This window comes from Sinohyriopsis cumingii, chromosome 4, assembly GCF_028554795.1.
Source record: "Sinohyriopsis cumingii isolate HCF-2022 chromosome 4, ASM2855479v2, whole genome shotgun sequence".
Classification (NCBI taxonomy): domain Eukaryota; kingdom Metazoa; phylum Mollusca; class Bivalvia; order Unionida; family Unionidae; genus Sinohyriopsis; species Sinohyriopsis cumingii.
Window position 1 is genome coordinate 19832732 of NC_142964.1, and position 21275 is coordinate 19854006.

General features: G+C 36.3%; 1 protein-coding gene across 1 annotated transcript; it reads right to left on the reverse strand.

Annotated features, from left to right (window-relative positions):
* Positions 1-14348: 14348 nt before the first annotated feature.
* Positions 14349-16956, reverse strand: LOC149800775 (uncharacterized). Its single transcript, XM_089954448.1, has 3 exons — positions 16915-16956; positions 15224-15874; positions 14349-14852 (listed from the first exon to the last, which is right to left on the reverse strand). The coding sequence occupies exons 1-3, from the start codon at positions 16954-16956 to the stop codon at positions 14349-14351; spliced, it is 1197 nt and encodes a 398-aa protein (XP_089810574.1).
* Between the last annotated feature and the right edge of the window lie 4319 nt (positions 16957-21275).

Genomic DNA, 21275 nt, shown 5'->3' on the forward strand with positions numbered 1-21275 from the left:
AAGAAAACAATTATGCTATTTAGAATGTTTGTTTTGAGATTCAACTGCAAAATACAGCAAATTATATATTGGATTTGAAATTTTTCTTTTCCTTTGGATTTGTTTGCATGCGCAATATCATGCTGTTGATGAGGTGCTAAATCATACCCAAGGGCACTGGGTTTACTTGAGCAAAGTTGTTGAACGTCAATCAGACTAGGTTTCATTAAATATTATCTCTATCACTAAAATTACGAAAATAATTCATAACGCACCAAAGACTGGATATAATGAAAACGGCATAACGCACCAAAGACTGGATATCATGAAAACGGCATAACGCACCAAAGACTGGACACAATGAAAACGGCATAACGCACCAAAGACTGGATATAATGAAAACGGCATAACGCGTTTGATAAATATCATTTGAAATGAAAACTGATTTGAGATCCTCTATCTATGAAACTCTATAAATTACTTGCAAGCTTATAAGGATGTGATGAATTTCGATAAACTCTTTGGATTATCGATAGAAAATGCAAGTTAGATTATACATTGTGGGTACATTTATTGTCATCATCGGCAACAATATACCAACCCCAAACAATACTGTAAAACATTTATTTAAAGTTATTCTTTCAAAATGGCTGCTAACTGTGAGACATATTCAATCGGAAATGCATGTACACGGTGTTTCCTGTCGAATGGATGATTTCTAAACAATAAATGCATATGCAATAGATAACTCTTCTTGCAATATTGTTTACGCTGATGTCGATCATAACTGTCCAACTCAATGAAATTCACTTGCAACAAACATTCGTCTTGGGAACATGTGCAGGGTTGTAAAGCAAATATTTTGGTTTCCATAAATTGAGATCCAGTCTACAGGGGATGTCATGCTAGATTCTCCTGGATAGTTTACTCAGAAACTTATGACTTGTTTGCAAAATACCAGTGAGTACTGATTGATGTGTTTTCAAGACCGACACAACACTGTTGCATTAGATTACAAATACAGCCATAAAGTGAACAAAACATTCACTCAGCGCGTCTTTGATTATCCCGACAACTACTATATTAGGGTTTGTTCCATGGCTCACGTTTACAAACATCCACGAGTGCACGTTAACAAAGAAATAAAGGGAACAGACTGAAGGTTCTGTATGTCAAATACTACAAAGAATTACACCAAGACCCTGGCACCTGCTATTGTATGCATATATATGTAGCATATGTGATACCGAAATGAAACTCCATCACCAATTCCAGTGTTCTTTTAGAAGGAAACAGAACATTTTAGGTGGGCATGCGCTAAGCTAATATGGTATGTTCTTACACAATGATAAGTAAAAAAAAATAAAAAAAATAATAATACAATTTTTTAAGAAAAACTAAAAACAAACTAAATTGAAATGTTTTGCCATGAGGATGGCCTGGCTGCAATACTAATTTAAAGACAGACCAATATATATATATGTATATATATGTATATGATGGACGGACGATCAGACTTTCAGACAGATATACAGGTTGTATACTGTAATTGTCCGCACCTTGCGACAAATATACATAACAATACAGGAAGGTAAAGTAAGACAAATAAAACCTTAAATAAACTATACGACCTTCAGTGTACTTATGACCAATGTCAAATCCGTTTTGTTTCCATTCAAGTGATTCTCACTTACATGAGAATGAGATGTGCCATCTTGGATTTTCAATATGGCGTCAACGTGCGAAGTACTGCCGGCATGCCTTTGAAACCAAATTCAAAGGACGGTTGCTGTTAATTTCTAAGCAAATTAATTTTGACATCAACCCTAAACGTACGAGAATTAGCAAACTTAGTTGCTCATGTGGGGTCTAATAACATTGTTAGGTCGTCATGGTGGCATACGGAAGAGCTTGTAAATGAATTCTTGCGAAATCCTAGTCAAATTTAATTATTTATATTGCACATTCGGCCATGTTTGATTCGATGTATAGTCTGTAGCAGATGTCTTTCATCTGCTAAATCTACTTAAACGGTCTCTTCGTTGCAATGCTAATTGCTAATAAAAGGTGTGTCTGGATACCATAAGAACGAAACTTCACCAGTGGGAAACGGAACGTGTTAAATTGAAATGAGAATGTTTCTTCTCCGTGACAAGGTAGCTCAGCGTGACGTAACGCTAAATGATCATATATTAAGATCCTGCCTACACTGTGCGTTGTGTGCTGAGGTAGTTTGATTTTCGCCCTCCGTTTGTCAACAATTGTTTCTTACCATTCTTTGTGCCATATTTTTGATCCGATTTCGCTCAGATTTGAAATATGAACTTATATCAAACAAACTTTATTCGTCTGTTGACAGTGCTTCCAAAACATAAGCACATACAGCCAAAACCTTGAAGCGTATGTTGGCAGCGCTTCCAGAAACATCAGAATAGACAGTAAAACCTTTTAATCGCCTGTTGACGGTGCTTCTAGAAACATCAGCACAGACTGTCAAAAACTTTCATCGTCTGTTGACAGTACTTCCAGAAACATCAACACCGATTTTCGAACATTGCGTTCAACAGGACAAACATATATTAGATCACCCATTTTTAGTCTCCCAGCTTATTTCTCTGTTTCTACGAACCCCCTTTGGAGAAATAATAATAATAATAATAATAATAATAATAATAATAATAATAATAATAATGACATTGTATAGCGCCTAATCTTTAGAAGCTCTAAGCGCTTTACAACATTAGACAACACCTATAACATAAAAAACATAATGATATTATTACACACAAAAATAACACACCATGAAATTAAAAAACATAACATGCTGAAAATATTTAAGGTAAGGAGCATTATTAGGTCTTTAAGATTGTTATTTCAGTTTTAAGAGCACTCATTTCATGTTGCTTGGCCCTGGTGAGCACAAGAACGTTGTCCATATGGCTTCGTTTTCGTAGTGGGAATAATGAGTACACGAGTGTCAGAAGAGGAGCGTAAGTATCTTGCTGGTGAAGACGGATAGGTATGTTGTACTGGAGTCCGTCAGTGAAACGTGGCACAGAGAAAAAAACTGTGTTTGATTCTTGATCGAATGGATAGCCAGTGTAGGGTACAGAGCAGCGGGTAGGTGTGCTGTGATCGAGTTACTCTAAGTATGATCCGAGCAGCTGTGTTTTGAACTTTTGGAAGTTTCTGAAGTAGATATTGAGATGAACCCTCAGAATTGAGTTACAATAGTAGTTCAGTTTTGAAAGTACTAATGAAGCTTTTAGTGTTTAATAATCCTAAGTTATATTTCCGTTGAATACAGGACGCTATATAAGACTTAAATTTGTTTAAATTTGTTTTTGTTTAACTTGCTGTCACTTACGTATTCTATCACTTAATTATTCTTTCTACGTATGTGGTTAATGAGTATATTAATGAATGATGTAGTTCTTTTTCATTTCTTTGTATTTTAGTATGTCCATTTTTAAATATAGTGTCTAAGATCTGAAATAATGTCCAAATTATTATTATTATTATTATTATTATTATTATCTTCATCATCGCCATCATCATTATTATAACACTTTGTTTCTTGGAATATTTCTCCTCTTAGTAACTATTATAGCCTGTTCTTATTAAGATATAGAGTGGATACAAATTTATTTTCACTTAGGTAATCAAGGTTGAACGTTTGACGTATTATGCTCTATAGGGTACTCTCTGTACTTACTCGTGGATGGCATTACAGACATCATTATTGTTGCATGCAAATTAACAACAGGTCGGGATTTGACTGTGGTCATGCCGTTCGGAATATTGCGTCCGATCAAGAAATAACTTCGGAATACATATCAATTTGATGGGTTTGTCCAGTCACCTCAGGCGGAGTACATCACATTTATTACGACCAAAAAAGCCCGACAATGTTTCGATTGTGGCTTTGTCTACTTCTGGCGTTTAATTGTGCCATATGAACAAATACAATTTAGAATATAGTTCTCAGTGGTTACGAATTACACCCGATGTTTCGTTTTCGTATTGTCGAAAACAACGAGAATGGTCTGACTGATTGTACAGCTGTATTAAAATTACCTCCAACGGATGCGAGGGCAATTTGTACGAAACTGCGAGAGCGATAAATCGTTGTGCTGGTCACTGCATGAAATAAGTTAATTTGTTATCTTGTGAACAACAAATTAACATTGATTTGGTCAAGTGTAACAACTATTGATACAGTTAATTTGCTTGTGCCGCCTGCTGGCTATGTAGTTTGACAATGACACTTTATTACTTGTATTTCAATATCAGAACAAAGAGGAAGACTCGATATAGACAGTAATACAAAAGTACTGGTTGAAAGAAATATAATGATGTCTTGTCTTACACAACCTATTTGGCCCTCCATGGATCAAGTTACGAATTAGCTTTCATTCTATAGATATATTTGACATAATTTGCCCAGAACACCTTGCGTGCATCGAAATATCGCTTTTGAACAAATAAACAAAAAAAAAAAAAAAAAAAAAAATAACATAGGCGTGTATAAAATGTGGTGCTTAAACTAAATTGTATGTTATATTCTTTTAACCGTATTAAATTGATCATTTCAGTATATATAAGGAACACACAGGGTACAATCAATAAATTTTAAAAAGACTTGTTTTTATAGCCTTTCAGTCTTACAGTTTGGTGGGATTGGTGATTTAAAGGCAACGATGTTCATTCTACTAAAAACACTAAATAAAACAGCCATTCCATTCAAAAGTTTCCTCCTTCTTTTGTCATAATTTGCATCTTCTATTTTCCTTCCTAGTTTAAGAAAAAATATGATGTCCATTTTTCAAAATTTTATGGTCACCTACCATTCTTTTTTTGTTTTTTTGTTTGTTTTTTTATATAAAAAATTCATAATTCTCCTATATGTCCGTCTTACCTTACCTCCATTTATTGTTGCATTAATTTTATTTCTATTTCTTTTACTTACCAGCATCTGCCTCTGTTTGTTCGTCCGTTTCATTGAACATTCATTTTATTTATAATACTATTGAAATCTAAAACTAAATTAATTAGATCATTAATGGCAATATCAACAGTAAATATTTAGAAGACAAAATTTGCAGAAACATCTTAAGGCACATAGTAAATTTATTTTATATGTCCGTGATGGACGAATGACTGAAGACTATGAGCACCTTAAAACTTTCATGCATTTTTCAGACAGTTAACGAATTGCGTGTATCAAGCTTGGCATGAAAAGATAAATTAGTCATTCAATCTACAAAAAGTACAAGTCATTACTAAACGGTGAGAAATATATATACATAGCATAACCTTCAAATATCACTCTGAATGTTTCGAAAATTCAGATATTAAAGCCACAAACTTAATACAGCAGCAGGTAGATATGAAGGTCAGATTACTTCAGAACGACTTTTGTAACTGTTTTCCTGAAATAATAAAAATGGCCAGATTCAACCTCCTTGAGTGAAACTCGCCTAGATTAGGAAGGACAGCTCAACCAGTTAGGAGCCGGCTACACCGTCTGCCGAGGTAAGGAAGAGCTGGTGTTCGCTTTGCCATCGAATCACAGCTAATCAGCAAGCGCACATATCTCCCAAAGGTTGTGAATTACAGATTAATGCAAATGAGACCCCCCACTACGACCAACCAGGATGAAATAAAAGATGAATTATATGAAGACAGTGAGTCTCTTATTGCATAAGTACTGAAGACATACAAGCACATCATCCTTGCAGTGCTAGAGTTTGGCGCAGATCACGTCAGTGGCCAATAAAAATTTGACAAATGCAACAACTACAGCTCGTCCTACTGAGGAAATACACTCAACACGACCTCCTAATCAACAAGAACTGATATCTCAATGACTACGTATCGTTAAGAGAATAAACAGGCATAATGTTTGAGAGACAAATGCCATGATAAATGCAGAATGCTGAAGTGACCACGGGCTCATAGTCTCCAAGCTCAGTATTCGGATTCAGCCTAGAAGACAACCATAAGGCAAAAAGAGCCCCAAAATCCCAGTTTGTTCAAACTGAAACAGGAGAATGTAAAACATGCCTTTGTGGAGAACTGTGCAAGGCATCTAGAACCAATTGATGTGAACTCCCAAGAACGCAGAGTAAAAGTAGAAACACTTTCCGTGCAACAGCGTATGGACCATTTTTCTTCCGCCTGTGCCAAGTTCGGTGAAACAAGTTCGATCTCACAACCCAGTACCAATAATACAAAAGGTGATCCTGCATCATGATAGCCTTACGTAGTCCGTACCATTACGGCGAATGGCAACTTCTTCGAAACAGTTTACAAGTTCACTTACCTCAACAGTACACAGCCACTTGCAGTCCACAGCAATGAGAAAACTAACCCCAGCATTGTCAACATATGTGTGGCCTTTGGCAGACAACGCGCAAATGTGTGCAAGCGCTGAGGCATCGATCTACAAAAAAATGAAGGTCTTCATAGCCATTGTGTTGCCCACCCTGCTGTATGAAAGTGAAACCATTAAAGTGTACAGACGTCATGCAAATAAGCTGAACAATTTTCAAATGGGTTGAAGGGAGGGGGTTACCTGATGATTATGAGATGGCAGGACAAAGTCAAGGACACTGAGGTTCTTATACAGAGAGGCATTCCAAGCATCAACACTCTGCTGATGAACTCATAAATTAGACCAGCAGCTTTCAAAGTGTCTCCTGAAGGTCATCTGTGAAGAACTTAAACATTGACCTGAGGCTTGGTACAATATCACACAGGATCGTTCCCACTTTCGTAGTCTCATCACACTGGATCTACAGACGATGGGCTGAAGAGAAATGCAGAGAATGTGCGGACGCCCGATCACATTAATTCTTACCGATGCGACAGAGTAATCTACCCGTTTTGCTAAGTTTGCCTTTTCTATCTCAGTCTCGTTACCTAAGGCCTGTCGTCTCAGCCATGGTGTCCACGCGTTAGGAACTTCTTTAAAAAAAAAACTAACCTTGATATCTGCTGTTGTGCCTGACGGAGTTGCTATAAAACCCAACAACAACAACAACATATATATAGCAAAAAGAAATTCACTCGTAAAACAACTTAAGGTCTCTCCAACTTTGATAACACCACACAAAACATTGTAAGACACACACTCACACGTACACACACACACACACACACAGACAAACACACACACAAACACACACACGCGTCGAGCTATTTGAAAGAGCTCTAGGCACAGGCAATAAACATCACTGGGCACACAAAACCAATTCTCATTTGCTAAATATGAGACTGGTTTATTCCAAACCAGTGTCTTCCATTGTGACCGCTTCGGTGGCCTAGCGGATAGAGCGTCCGCCTCTGGTGCGGGAGGTCGTGCGTTCGAACCCCGGCCGAGTCATACCAAAGACTTTAAAAATGGTACTAACAGCTGCCTCGCTTTGCACTCAGCATTAAAAGGTTCGTGTTAGGATTGTTCGGCCTGGTGTCAGGATAATGTGACTTGGTGGGACATCATGCTACATGTCTGCGGCATAATGCTCTAGTGCTAGACATCCCTATAAACTGTCACACTGCAGACATCGTAGCGATATGCCTGAAAAATTGTTAAAGCTACATTAAAAATTTAAATCATAAACACACACACACACACACACTTACCTTGTGTTATATTGTTACAGGTTAGACCCCTTAGCCCGCGATTCTTTGACAGATACTCCTAACTTTCTTTCTAACGACCCCTGTGTTATGAACAGGAGCTAAGCCATGGACAACTCGAGTGGCCAGACTAAGGCATGAAAAATCTATATATTTTAAATAGCATTTTGAATAATATCGGGCAAGCGTACAGCTGGGAATAATACTTCTGGGAAGTAAAATTTGTTCTTTTCGTTTTTAATTTTTTTTATATAGAATTGGAGTTGTTTTTGAGGATTCTATTTTATCCATTACAACTCACTCTAGTAGATTGTTTTTCACTACTTATTTATTTATTATGAATAAGTCATAGTTTCTACTCAATAGACTAATATGTTTGTCAAAATATTGATTGTAATTTATATTCAATGAATAAGTCATAGTTTCTACTCAATAGACTAATATGTTTGTCAAAATATTGATTGTAATTCATATTCAAGTATGCAACGCATGTACGTTGAATGTACTAGGCTATTATGCTGTAATCTACTGGTATAAATCCGCTACAACGTAAATATTTCATATTTTCATTGTCTTGCATTCATAAAATGTTAGGTTTGTTTTCATTTAGTGTAGAAAGAGATACAAAAATGTAATTGTAGATGTTACATAAGGAGAGTACTTGTATAAAATAGCAAGAAGGCATTGTATTAATTGTCACTCAGTGTAAAGTACACATTAACCTTATCCAATGCCTCGACTTCAGTTTTAGCCGCTTCTAACCATAGAGAGTTATGGCCGGGTTGAGACTTCTAACAGGAGATAGTGCTGGCCAGGGAATCCTGCCACAAGGGCGGACACACCCGGACGTCCTAAGAACGTCGGGCCATGGGAGCCCCAGTCATAGGTACCATTTAATTCACTATACACTGGAGAAGCCATTAGAGGGCGCACATGTAAAATGAAGGAGTCATTGGAGGGCTTAAGTACTCGGCGAGTAATAGAAAAAATCAGTGCAGAAGTATCACTGAGCATCAAATGCTCTTAAGAACTTTAAGAACAGACAGTAATATTGAAGAAAGGTTTAACTGCAGTTATTAGTTTTCGTTTTACTATTATTGTGCAATATTTTTATTTTAAAAAATCATAGTCATCTAATTAAATCATCTTAATTTGTGTGCGTTTTGTCTCTAAGTTCTCAATAAGTAACATTCCAACCATCCATTCGTCCATACTGTGACAGTGCCACGGTCAATTCATATCACAAATTGGTCTGACAAGCCTTTCAATTGCTCATAGAAACCAAAGCGGTCAGTGGTTATCTTTGAACTCGAAGGAAAAACAACAGCAAACAATGTAGTGCACTCCAATATAAGTAACTTTTTATCTGTACTAAATATAGAGCGGTAGAGTAAAATTACTGAAATACAGAGTATAGACTTCCTTCTAGTTCTTTTTGTATGGAGATAACATTGTAAACACCCCTTCAATTCTATACCAGAGTGGCTATCAAAATGAATGATAATTTGGCGCCCGGAATATTGTCTACTGTTTGTTTGTGCGGCTCAAGCCATTGTCCACGGGGGTCATTATTAACCATAAATAATTACACGCTGCGTCATATCCTTCTGATTCCTAACATGTCCCATTACTTGTTTTATGTTACGTGTTTAGGCTCGAATAAACAGCAGCACAAGAAAGAGTGAAAGCAACAAGCACTGAAATATTTAACGTATAATTTATTTCCCTGGATAAATACTGTAAAAATGAAAAATATGAACTTACGGTTTTAAGAATCAAATCCAAGAATAATCCACGAATACAATTTTAGGAGTCCTAATATTGAAATGTTCAAATGAATTCAAGTTCGAGTCCCGACGAAGAATGCATGACGTATGCTGTATCCTTTACTGTGCTGAAGTCTACAGTTCCTTGTAGAAACACAAGAGATAATCCGATGTTTGAACTGATGAAATTTCTTTGTTCAAGAAGTCTGCATGAACACTCAAAATATTTCTAAAGAAACGAATTATTCTTTTAGAATCTAAATAATTCGAATAAACATTAAAATATAGTTCCTAAAATGACACAGCAAACGAAACACCTTTATGTCTAAATGTTTAGAAGCCCGACTGCGATCTGTCTCTCTTTAAGCAATCGTTTAAAACTTGAATGTCGAGCAAAACAGATGCCCGGTAAGGGTCACGTAATCATGTTTACATCACGTACTCTCAGCATGGCCCTGACAAAAACCAGTCATTTTACTGAAAGAATAAAATAAAAAAGTTTTTAACTTCAATAAAGCTATTTACAAGCCTAGGGTCACGTATGCAATACAGCCTCGACCTCACAATACAAATAAATTAAACAAATTGTTGACGTGACTGTTACTAATTTTGAAATAAGGTATGGAACTAGGTCAGCCTTATGTGTTTACAAAAATGAACAGTCAAGGTCAAACTATTTTCTGCAAAAAGTAGCTAGTTCCCAGTAAACAGAACTACATTATTTTGACATGTAATGAAATTTAAAAAAAAAATTCAAAACAAAAACTCCAAAAAAACCACTTACAAACACTTAAACCAGATATCAATTAAATCAAATATGCATAACACTTGTCGTTTCATTGTCAGATCGGTTCAGTTATTGTTGACTCCACTCTACACAGAAACTGGACTTACCGAAGGATATAGATTTATCAACTAATGGTATTAAAGTGTAAATAGTTATTTATGCTACACAAATTAGTTTACATGGACGGTTACAGCTTGTTTGGTCGATTTTAATTTCTGATATCAAGGGTAGACATATTTACAAGTTTTCGCATTTGATGATATCGCAGAGTGATGATGTTAGAGAAGACGTTTTGTGTCGTCTGCTGCTTCAAGCTGAACTCTCGTAAACTCTCGCGGAATTTACATGCTGTATGTTGTAATCCAGTCCAGACTTGTATCGACGTGTAACTGGAGGATATCTTAACTAGCGGAAATTAGTTATAAACCTTAAAGTCTGAATATCTCCAGAAAGATTACTGCTAAAATATTTATCACCAGGACGACTCGTGGGTAAGATGTGTTTCAATAATGAAATTAAAAATTTCAACATACACATATAATTGGATCAATAATTTGATCAGGGAAGCTCTGTCATCTTGAGTTTATAACTGATCAGACTTTTTGTCACTCGTCACTGATGCTAAATACAAACTCGATGAGGGGCGGCTCTGTCTATTGGCGAGCTACATCGTTGGTATGTTTTAATTATAGGTGGCAGGGTCCAGTTTCGTAAATTGGCCCCGGGCAAATTAACTTAAGGCTATAGTGTGACTTTTTCAGCTATTATTGTTTACTATTTAAAGATCTGGATATATTTGTGAGCTAAGTGTTTTGGGCTTGTGTTATTCTTGAAATTGATGTCAGGCATGTACTCCTTCCATAGCTACTCTGCAGTATGTTGATAGTGAAATACCAATAGTCGGCTAGGAAGAAGAGCGAGCCTCCCATAGCAGTAAACACATGAGTCTGGAGCAAGTAGAATATCTCAGAAACGGTTTGGATGACAACTATTTTCAGTTGCATCAGCCTGTTTAGTACACACTGTATTGCATAATTATCATCAAGGAAAAGGGCTTGGGTTTGCACTGTGAGCATCATATGGTGTCTAAAATGACCTTTGGACATGAAAATTGCTGGTATACATTTAGGGTTGGGGTGGCTAAAGTTCAGCTATGACTTCTCTGGTCAAGTGGATAATATTCTTATGCTTAGTTTTAATATAGGTAACCAAATATTATGGACCTTTTTATATCTCACTGGTGTATTTGATTTGTTAAGATTGTTTTATTCTACGAATAAGATCTTTACAATGGCATCCAAAGTTTCTGGAACGAATTAGACAAATCCGAAATCTAAACTTTAATTCGAAAAATGGCAGATGCGAAGATTCTAAAGAAAGTATAAAAAGAACGTTTAATAGAGTAGTTCAATAAAGCCATTTTTATCAACACTTTAGTGTGATGGAGCGTGCTAGTGAATTTGATATCATTCAAGTGATTTGCTTCTTATAACTAACATAGCGTAGTCTAGTATGCAGACACGAGTTGTGTCTTTGATATGTAGAGTTCGTAAATGTTCATATGCATTTCATATACTATCGAGTGTAATTTCTAAGTGACAAGGTAAAATCAAGAAGGTGGTTTCTGTTGATGAACGCTGGAGTGCACGCAACGGTGAGATTTTCCCGTCAAGCCGAGTTTGCTACGATAAAGTCTAATAAAACTGCGTCTGTCATCAATTGCCCCGGATTAAATAATCAGCGACTCCACGCGGAGGTGTAGGCCCAAAATGCAGTTTGTGTCAGGGCATTATCACGTAGATGACCCAATGAGTTACAGGTTTGTTGTCAGGTCCGGGTTAACAATCCCGGTTTACCACTTTCGGGAAATCATCGGTGGAAGTTCATCCTGCATCAAAACTCATAGCAAGTAAGTCAAAATTAATCAATAAATCCGCGAAAGCTTCAAATGTGAAGACATTTCTAAGTCTTACCGGGTAGTTGAAGACCTCTGGCTGTGGATATTCTGCAAGTCGTTTTGGGTAATATAAGACGTTTTCATTCCTTTCTAGAAGCAGTGTAGTCTCCAATCGTCGTTTTTAGAGCCATTCTGAATGCATATAACAGCCGCATTTGCAAACGTTGAAGCCGTTCTCGCTAACAACGTTGGAATGAGGCAATAAATAAAAAGATTCCACAGGTGTTTAGTATTTGTTTCGATAAAATGTCCACCAATTTTAGGGAAAGAGAATATGTTAATGGTTAAATTTATTGGGTATAAAGTTCTTTCATCATTTCCTAAGTTATTGAAGGAATGAATCTCAGATCGAAAGAGAGACTGAAAGACATCATTCTGGCCTCCTTTCAAACTAATACCAAAGTTATTTTCAATCAAGGTATTTCTTAAATGATTATTCTAAAACTAAAATATTACTTCCTGTCATTTCAAACGTACAATGTTCCTAAATAAAATACTTTTAGCATTTAGGTAGGAAATAATGTCTACAAAACCAAGAATAGCGGAGAACTCACCCCATGGAGAACTCGCCCCATGGAGAACTCGCCCTCGGAGAACTCGCCCTCGGAGAACTCATTCTAGGTGTCAGGAGAAGTCGCCCCATAGTGGTCGGAGAAGTCGCCCCACTTCGCCTAGAGAAGTCTCCCCACTTTGCCTGGAGAAGTCGCCCCAAGGATAATATATAATAATTCTGAGATTTCGCCACATGGTTGTCAAGGCTTTGTTTATTGTTGTTTTACTTCAACTTAGTAACTTATTAAATCTATAAAATTTGCAATTTTTTTTTCAACTTTTCCATTTGATCAACTCCGCTTCTGTACTTAACGAAAAATAAGTGTTATCTGTCCCTTTCGCTCTGCTCTTCAAATCATTAGATGCGTTTTATTTGGAAAAATAAGAGAGGATGTAAGCATGATGGGATGTCTGCAGTTTTAGATATAAAATGGTTCCAACATAATAACCTAAGTCATCCTGAGATGACGTTATGACATTGACTTTTATAACCCGAAATCGACTGAATTGGCGCTGACCGTCAATAAACCAAAGGGTTATATTATCATCTCTCTAACTGAACAATTTAATCTGATTTTTCATTGAGATTTGTTAACCATTAACAAATGATACTTGAACTCAGTAAAAAAAACATTATTGATGCCTACTCAAGAAATGCGTTGCTATCGAGTTAATCGTCATGGCTAATGCGCAGAATTCGGATGGTTTCTGAAAGATCAGTCGTACTATATCATTTAGTTTATTTCTTCTTTTTTGTCAGTGTTCGTAATTTTATTATTTCTCAATAATAACAAACTATTTCAAGTTAAAAGAGAAATTTAAAAAAATATTTCACTACTAAATTACCGATGTAAAATAAACAAGATTACGTTATTTATTAATATATAATAACACCATTATCACGCGTACTAGACCCAAATTCACTAATGAGGCACAAATCAATGTCGCTGACACGTTAACTCATTATATACGTTTCTTTCCTTATTGCATACATTTTTGCTGTATCAATATACGTCTATCATTCCAAAAAGGTCACGATACATAGGTAACACCTTTTATGCACGGCGTTTTTTTTTTGTAAAACAAGGGGTTTTGTGAGTATAAAAGGCGCTCAAAATTGACTTGTATGTTTTATTATAAATAATACAACCAAATAAATGGTTATTGTTGATGCATATCATTTTTAATATGGGTAACTTACGTTGCTTGGTCCTAATAATATGAAATCAAAATCATAGGATTTAATAAACCCTACGGAAATGTAATCATGTTTCATATATGTCTGAAAATTATATCTTGATAAATCTATCAAGTAATATTTCGACTAATTTTAGCATAAATAATGCTTAATAATACGTACGTTACTGATACATACGTGACAAAGATATACCACAATACGGAACACTTGATGATAGCCGGCCAAGTTAGCATGATGAAAGGTGTCATGCCGCCATATTTCAATTCTCAGTATAAAACAAAAACATCAAGTACAACCAGGACAAGCCGCTAAAGTTATATTATATTCTATGTACTAAAGACCACATTTACGTAAGCGATTTAAATTAAAATTTTTGAATGACACTTACGTTTTTATTGGACAGTGAATTAGTGATTCATATGACATTCTTACCATTACGTTTGCATGACAAACAATAAAATATAATTAGTATACAGGCGCAGCATATAATCTGGCACATTTATTAAGCAATGCATTAACACTTAGTTCATCGTTTTGGAACATATCCCACAAATAAAAGATTCGTCCTTGTTTTTCTTTAGTTTTCCGGGTCTGTCTTCTTTTTAGTTTCCCTTCCGAAACCATCTTCAGTTGACTAGGAATGGCGTTTGCCTCCTTGTACAGTAGAGTCACTACCAGATACAGTGACAGCTTCGATTTCATTGCACGGCGATTTAAGCGGTTGTGCCAGCTTTCAACGTCGTTGTTAGTTCTAATTGCCCTCTGGAATACTGACCATGTTGCTGGAAGCCATGCTGGATTTGTTATCCAGGTGTTTTTAACATACTCCATCAGTTGTACTAACTGTTCAGTATTGGCCTTTTCCTTCATTTTGTAAAATGTATGGTTCATCAGTTCTTCAGGAAGGAATGGCAAGGCTATGACTTTTCTAATGAATTTATATACTCCATCTTTCATGTTGGAGTCAGACTGAAATATTGCAAGGAAATATATATATTTATCAAATATTTGTTACTACGCAAATAAATTCATAGAAAAAAATAAGCAGATAATTTTTTTAAACTTTTTGGCGAAATAAGCATTTAGTGTGTGTGTGTGTATGTGTGTGTGTTTGTGAGAAAGAGAGAGAGAGAGAGAGAGAGAGAGAGAGATGAGTGTGTATTTTAGTATATGATGTTATATGATTCCGACGGAATTGTGTGTACACATTATACATCAGGTTTAATTCTTTCATTTCTGTTTATTTAACAAATATATATTGTTGTAGCCGTATTACATCGTCATATTATTTCAGGAGCTTTTTAAAAGTTTGGTATGGAGGTAGTGGTAAGGGTATATACCTGCAATCCAAGTGATTGGGCTTGACGCCACACTGCTTGTCCCCAGTGAAAAGCACAACCATGGATTGGTTTTTTGAACACTTTATGCAAAGCAAGCCAGAGACCGTGTTCAAAATCTACAACCATTTCCCTCACTTCTGGGCTACTGGGCAGCATGGTGAGGATACTGCGGAAAACCTGGACAAATATGAATAACAGAATAAGAACACATTGTCTTACTATACAATATACCAATGGTATGAACATGATGTTGTCTAATTTATTCACACACACAATTTTTAAGAAAAATTTGCATAAGAAGTGTAATACAAATAATACCTTTTTATAGTCCTTTTTCTGTCTCCTAGACATCAGTATGAAAGCGCCTGGAAACTGTTTAATTTCACCCGATGCTTTCACAAACGTGTGGATGGACAGCAATTGATGAAACGGCTTCCTCACTAGTTTGAATGTCCCATCAATATACCATGTTTTCGCATTGGCCATCATTTGCATCTGTTGGTTTGTTGCAAAAATAAGGTGACAATGTCCACCTACTCTCGCATCAGCCTTGAAAAAATCATCAGATGTGTGCTGCTCAATGAATTCGTTGTCCAGCTGAAAAAAAAAATACAAAAGGGTAATACATGATACTAATAGCTGCCTTGCTTGCTGCTAATGCGACATGTTGGCACAGTGCTAGGCATCGCTATAAACTGCCACACTGCAGACATCGTAGCGGTATAACTGAAAAATTGTTAAAACTACGTTAAAAATCCAAATCTCTCTCTCTCTCTCTCTCTCTCTCACACACACACACACACACACATACACACACACACACACACACACACACACTATAAGTAAATAGAGAATGAATGCGGTTTAATTTAGTTCAATTAGTGGGCATACACCAATCATACGTGAAAAAAAGTTTGTGCAGTAGAAAAATATTTGATGCATACTTATTCATTTATCCATAATAAAATTCCCAGTTAAGGGCTGCATAAGTTGCATTGCACTGAAATTGTTATTATGCAGTTATAACATTTTACACTACAAAAGATTAGTGAACAAATGAACCAATAAACATACCTTAACAACGAAGGTGAAGCCATCACTACTGACTAGCTTACGCTTTCCTCATTGAGTACCGCCGTCAATAACTTTAAATGTTATGTTACTTTCCTCCTCATAAGTTATCAAATTTGTGGTTATATTTTCTTCAATGGAGTCCTCTTGGATTTTCTCCGGTACAGAAAATGATACTTGTGTTATGTCCAAGGAATCATTCCTTGTGCTGCTCGCAACGGGCATTCCAAAAGTATCAGCTTCGGTACAGTCATGGCATGTAAAATCTAGGTCTGTTTTGTTCTTTACTGCCGTACGATATGCATCCCTTGTAATACCTAAAATGAAGCAATTGCAGTATGAAACGACAACGGTGGAAATATCTCAATGGAATAAACGATTAGTAGTATGAAATCGTAAAACAATCAACTGATCCTGTTACAAATTAAATTGTTAAGGATCAAAAATGTTTAATTGCACTAACATACATTTTATACACTAACGACAAATATTGACTTTATGTGAATAATAATAATAATAATAATAATAATAATAATAATAATAATAATAATAAGCAATAACTATAAAAAGATACTGTGAAAATGAAATGCTGGACTCGCTATTCATTATAAAATGCTTACCTGTGTTACACTTTCTATGCGTCCATTTGCTGCACTTGTCATACATTATCGCTTCCTGAAGTGGTCTCACTTCCAAAAGACATTTTACACGTAGTTCTGCCATTCTCATTACTGCTATGATAAAAATTGTGCCAACAAGGTTTTTATATGCCAGCAATAAGCTGTCTACAAGCAAATGTATGTGTTGTCTTAATAAATTCAGCTTGGAACAAAATTTATCTTCAAAGTGATGACTAATTTGTTAACAAAACTTATCAAGTTGTAAGTAGCTTGGATGATTTTTCTGGTCGTAAGTGCTAATTCTTGTGAGCATAAGTGCCTATTTGTTGTACTCAATTTTACCCCGTAATGGTCTTCTTTTCTCCGCGTCGAATGAAAGACAATGGCATTGTGCTAATTCTTGTGGACATATGCACCTCTTTGATATAGTGTTTTGTACCCGGTAATTGTGATCTTTCCTCCTTAAGCAATATAATACCATTGTATTATGTCTATTTTAGTGAAACCATTTCAGTATTTCTAACTCCGGTTTGTTTCTATTAAAAAGAATACTCGCCGATATAATTTATATATTACTACAATTAGAGGCCACGATTAAATTCCATTGAAAATAGTTAAATAATAAATCAACTGTTAACAATGAACGGTTGAATAATTTCGCATTTAATTTGTGCTTCTTCAGGTACGAAATGTTTTAAAAGAAACGGATAACGTATTTTATTAGATGAAAACTGCTGATCTCTATAATTTTATATATGAAAGCGATGATTATTCATAGTAGTTTCTCTTATATTTGCACATCGAGAGCACCGGTGTATGTTACATTTAGATGACGAAAATGTTCTTTTTTCTTTTTCTTTTTCTTTTCTGTCTGTTTAGTACTAATAAAAACAAATCTTGCAAATTCTTGGATCTTCTTTAAGCGATAATTGATTTATTTTTGTAAAGTGTTTTTACGCTGGTAAATTGATACATTTATTTGATAAATTTAGGAGACTAAAATTTATTAATTATACGACGTAGATTAGATAATGAAGGATTCGATTGTATTGTGAAAGGAATTACATCTCTCAGTAGTAAGGTGGGGCACTATACGTAGAATGGAAATTAGCATTACGGAGACCCCTGGGTGAATATACGTACAATGGAAATTTAACATGGCGAAAAATCGTGGGTTAATATACGTACAAGGGGAATTAACATGGGAAAAAATTGTGGGCCGATATACGTACAAGGGGAATTTAACATGGGAATAGAGTTTGTGGGTTGTTTAGGGACAAAGGGGAATTGAATATGGGATTTTTTTTTTTTTAAATTTTTTTTAAAAATGGGGTAGGCAATGGAAAGGCTATCTCTTTTCGAGAAATATGGCTGGCCCTGAAAAGGGCCTTTGGGTTTTCTTCTTCTTCTGCTTCTAGTTTCTTCTTTTTCTCCACCAAGTTCTTATTTTATCTCCAACACTCTTTCTCTTCTTTTCTTTCTTTTTTTTCTCCTGCTCTTCTTTCTTCTTCTCTTCATCCTCTTCTTTCTTCCTCTTTTCATTTTCTTCTTCTTTTTCAATTTTTTCATTCCATGCTCTCATCCTTATCCTTTCCTCTTCATCCTCCTTCTCCTCCTTTATTTCTTTCAACAGATCACTGATGGTTACCTTCATTTTTCGTAAATTGTTTATCTCCATCTTCACTCGATGGGGACTATAAGAATAGTGATCCTCGTTTAGGTTAACCAACATTTGCTCTATCATTCCTAAATTGTCGAGGACGTTTTGCAATTTTTCCATTTTGTCCATTTGGTTAGAAGCCATCTTCTTTTTTTATTCTTTGCAGAATGGTTTGAACGACGAATACTGTGGGTTCTTATACGAAAAGCGCGGACGTGAAGGAAAACATCCCCCTACTTTTTCATTTCATATAATAAAACCCTAACTATACTCTCCACATACGCTAAGAAACAAAAAACAAAATCCATAATCTACTATCCACACAATCGTACGTGAGCGGTTACAAAACCCAAACTATACTCTCCACATACGCTTAGAAACAATAAACAAAATCCATAATCTACTATCCACACAATCTTACGTGAGCGGTTACAAAACCCAAACTATACTCTCCACATACGCTAAGAAACAATAAACAAAATCCATAATCTACTATCCACACAATCGTACGTGAGCAGTTACAAACACAAACACACAAACACATACCCTCGCACTATGAAAAAAGAGTTAGTGTTTATAATCACACTACTCTACCTACACACACACACACACACACACACACACACATTGGCAAATCGATAGTTATTTCTTTTCTAGAGTATTGGGTAGCCCTTAAAAGGGCTGTTTTTTTTTAACTCCAGATGCACCTATCTAATGGTTGCACCTTCCTGGCCTGGCGCCACACACGCATCTTCTTCCCCAGTCTCCTTTCACCTTTCTTCTGGGGAGCGCAGAGGGAGGATGATTCGCTTCAACACCCCAATCCTCTGTCTCGGGAATATTGTACGACATCCTCTCTTCTAGTTTCTTTTCCTCCTCTTCCCTCTGTCTTCTCTCCTCCTCTTCGTTCTTCATTCTTTCCTCTTCTACTATAGCCTCCGCGGCCAGTTCATTTAACAGGCGCCTGACATATTCCAGATGTATCTGGAGTTCAAGAAGTTTGCTTATTCTGCTATTCATTCTTGTGTTGAACAATCAACAAGGGTAGCTAGACTGCCCAGCGAGTTTCAATTTATAGTGAAAGCGCGGACGTGATGGAAAACATCCCCCTAAAAACATAAAATTGATCTTACCTAGATCATAAACAAAAAACAACAACGCGCGGACCTAAAAGAAACACTCACTCACTTTTTTATGCTACCCATCACTATTTTTAAATTTTTTATAAATCACTTCAATAGACTATCCACATACTCAAATCAATCCAATCTAACCCCAAATTTACACCTCAAACACCAAAAAAAAAAGACATCATGTTAATCTACTATCCATACCAACTTACTTAAGCACTTACAAACACAAACACACAAACACATACCCTCTCATTTTTAAAAAAGAGTTAGTGTTTATTTTCACACTACTCTACCTACACACATTGGCAAATCGATCGTTATTTCTTTTCTAGAGTATTGGGTAGCCCTGAAAAGGGCTGTTTTTTTTTTGTTTGCTATGGCATTCATTTTTTAGTTTCTAAGAATGCGATGTCCTCTGAGGATAGACTTTCTGGCGATAGGTCTGCTTCTTCGAAAAGAGAAGAAGAACTCTTTGGTGTCGATCCGACAATCGACAAAGCCTATGTCAGCTTCAGGTTGCTGCTGCTGTTGTTGTTGGAAGTCTGTACTTCTCCGTCCATCAAACAATTTTTTTCAAAACACAACATTTTTTATTCAAAAATCACTTAACACTAAACAACAACTCTAACATTTTTAACAATAATCCAACATCATAACATCAAACAATTTTTTTTTCAAAACACAACATTTTTTCCACAGTCTCCTCACATTCTATCTTTAAAGTTTCTCCACTAGGTAAAGAGGGATAACAGTCTTCCATGGTTTCTAGTAATCTAGGATGACTTCTCTCAAACTGTTGATTTCTATGGTATTATCAAATTCTGCATACAGGATGACGTTCACCGTTTCATCAGTGTCTCGGTCTTTAAACTGAATTTCCACACGAATCTGGCCGGATTTTATAGGGTGGAAATGTCCCTCGTCGCTGCCGTGGTCTGGAGTGAAATCGAAAGCCCACAAAACGTAGCCTCCTGCATAATCCTCGTACGTAATACCGTGACTGGTATTGGTTCCTAACTGTCCGGTGGCTTCGTACAGGGACAAGTACGATCTCAAGTAATTCTTCTTGGTAAAGTCAGGTTCGAAAGGTCGGGTACACAAGGTCTTGCCATCGCGACTGACTTCGATTTTGGACACGCCAAAGTGTTGAAAGTAGAAAGGATTTTTTTCGGCAGCTCCGTTGAAGGCTGTATTCTCGACGATACCAACGATCAAACGTTTGGGTAACTGTCCTTGGAACAGATGATCTTCGATCATGGATCGCTGTCCCTTGGGAATGGTGAAGGTTTTCACTTCCACGCGTCGTATGGGATACTTGGCAGTCGTTCTGCTCAACGTCTGACTGATGTCGTTTCCCACTTTAGGTAACACTTCCACACGGCGTACGTAGAGTCTGGCTTCTAGGATTTTGGTTTTGTAACCGTCACTGTCAGCCATCAAATGGAAAGCGGCACTGCTACGATTCAGTCTCAGGCGGACATCCACCCCGTTCAGCAAATACTTTTCTTGCAACCACATGTCCAAATGCAAACGATCCATCAGTTCTAAACTTGTGTCGGCTCCCGTGA

Coding starts and splice junctions, on each gene's coding strand:
- LOC149800775 (XM_089954448.1), bottom strand. CDS start 16,956: ATGACAAGTGCAGCAAATGGACGCATAGAAAGTGTAACACAG. Junction 15,875..16,914: donor GCATAGAAAGTGTAACACAG/GTAAGCATTTTA, acceptor TCGCATTAGCAG/CAAGCAAGGCAGCTATTAGT. Junction 14,853..15,223: donor CCCAATCACTTGGATTGCAG/GTATATACCCTT, acceptor GCAATATTTCAG/TCTGACTCCAACATGAAAGA.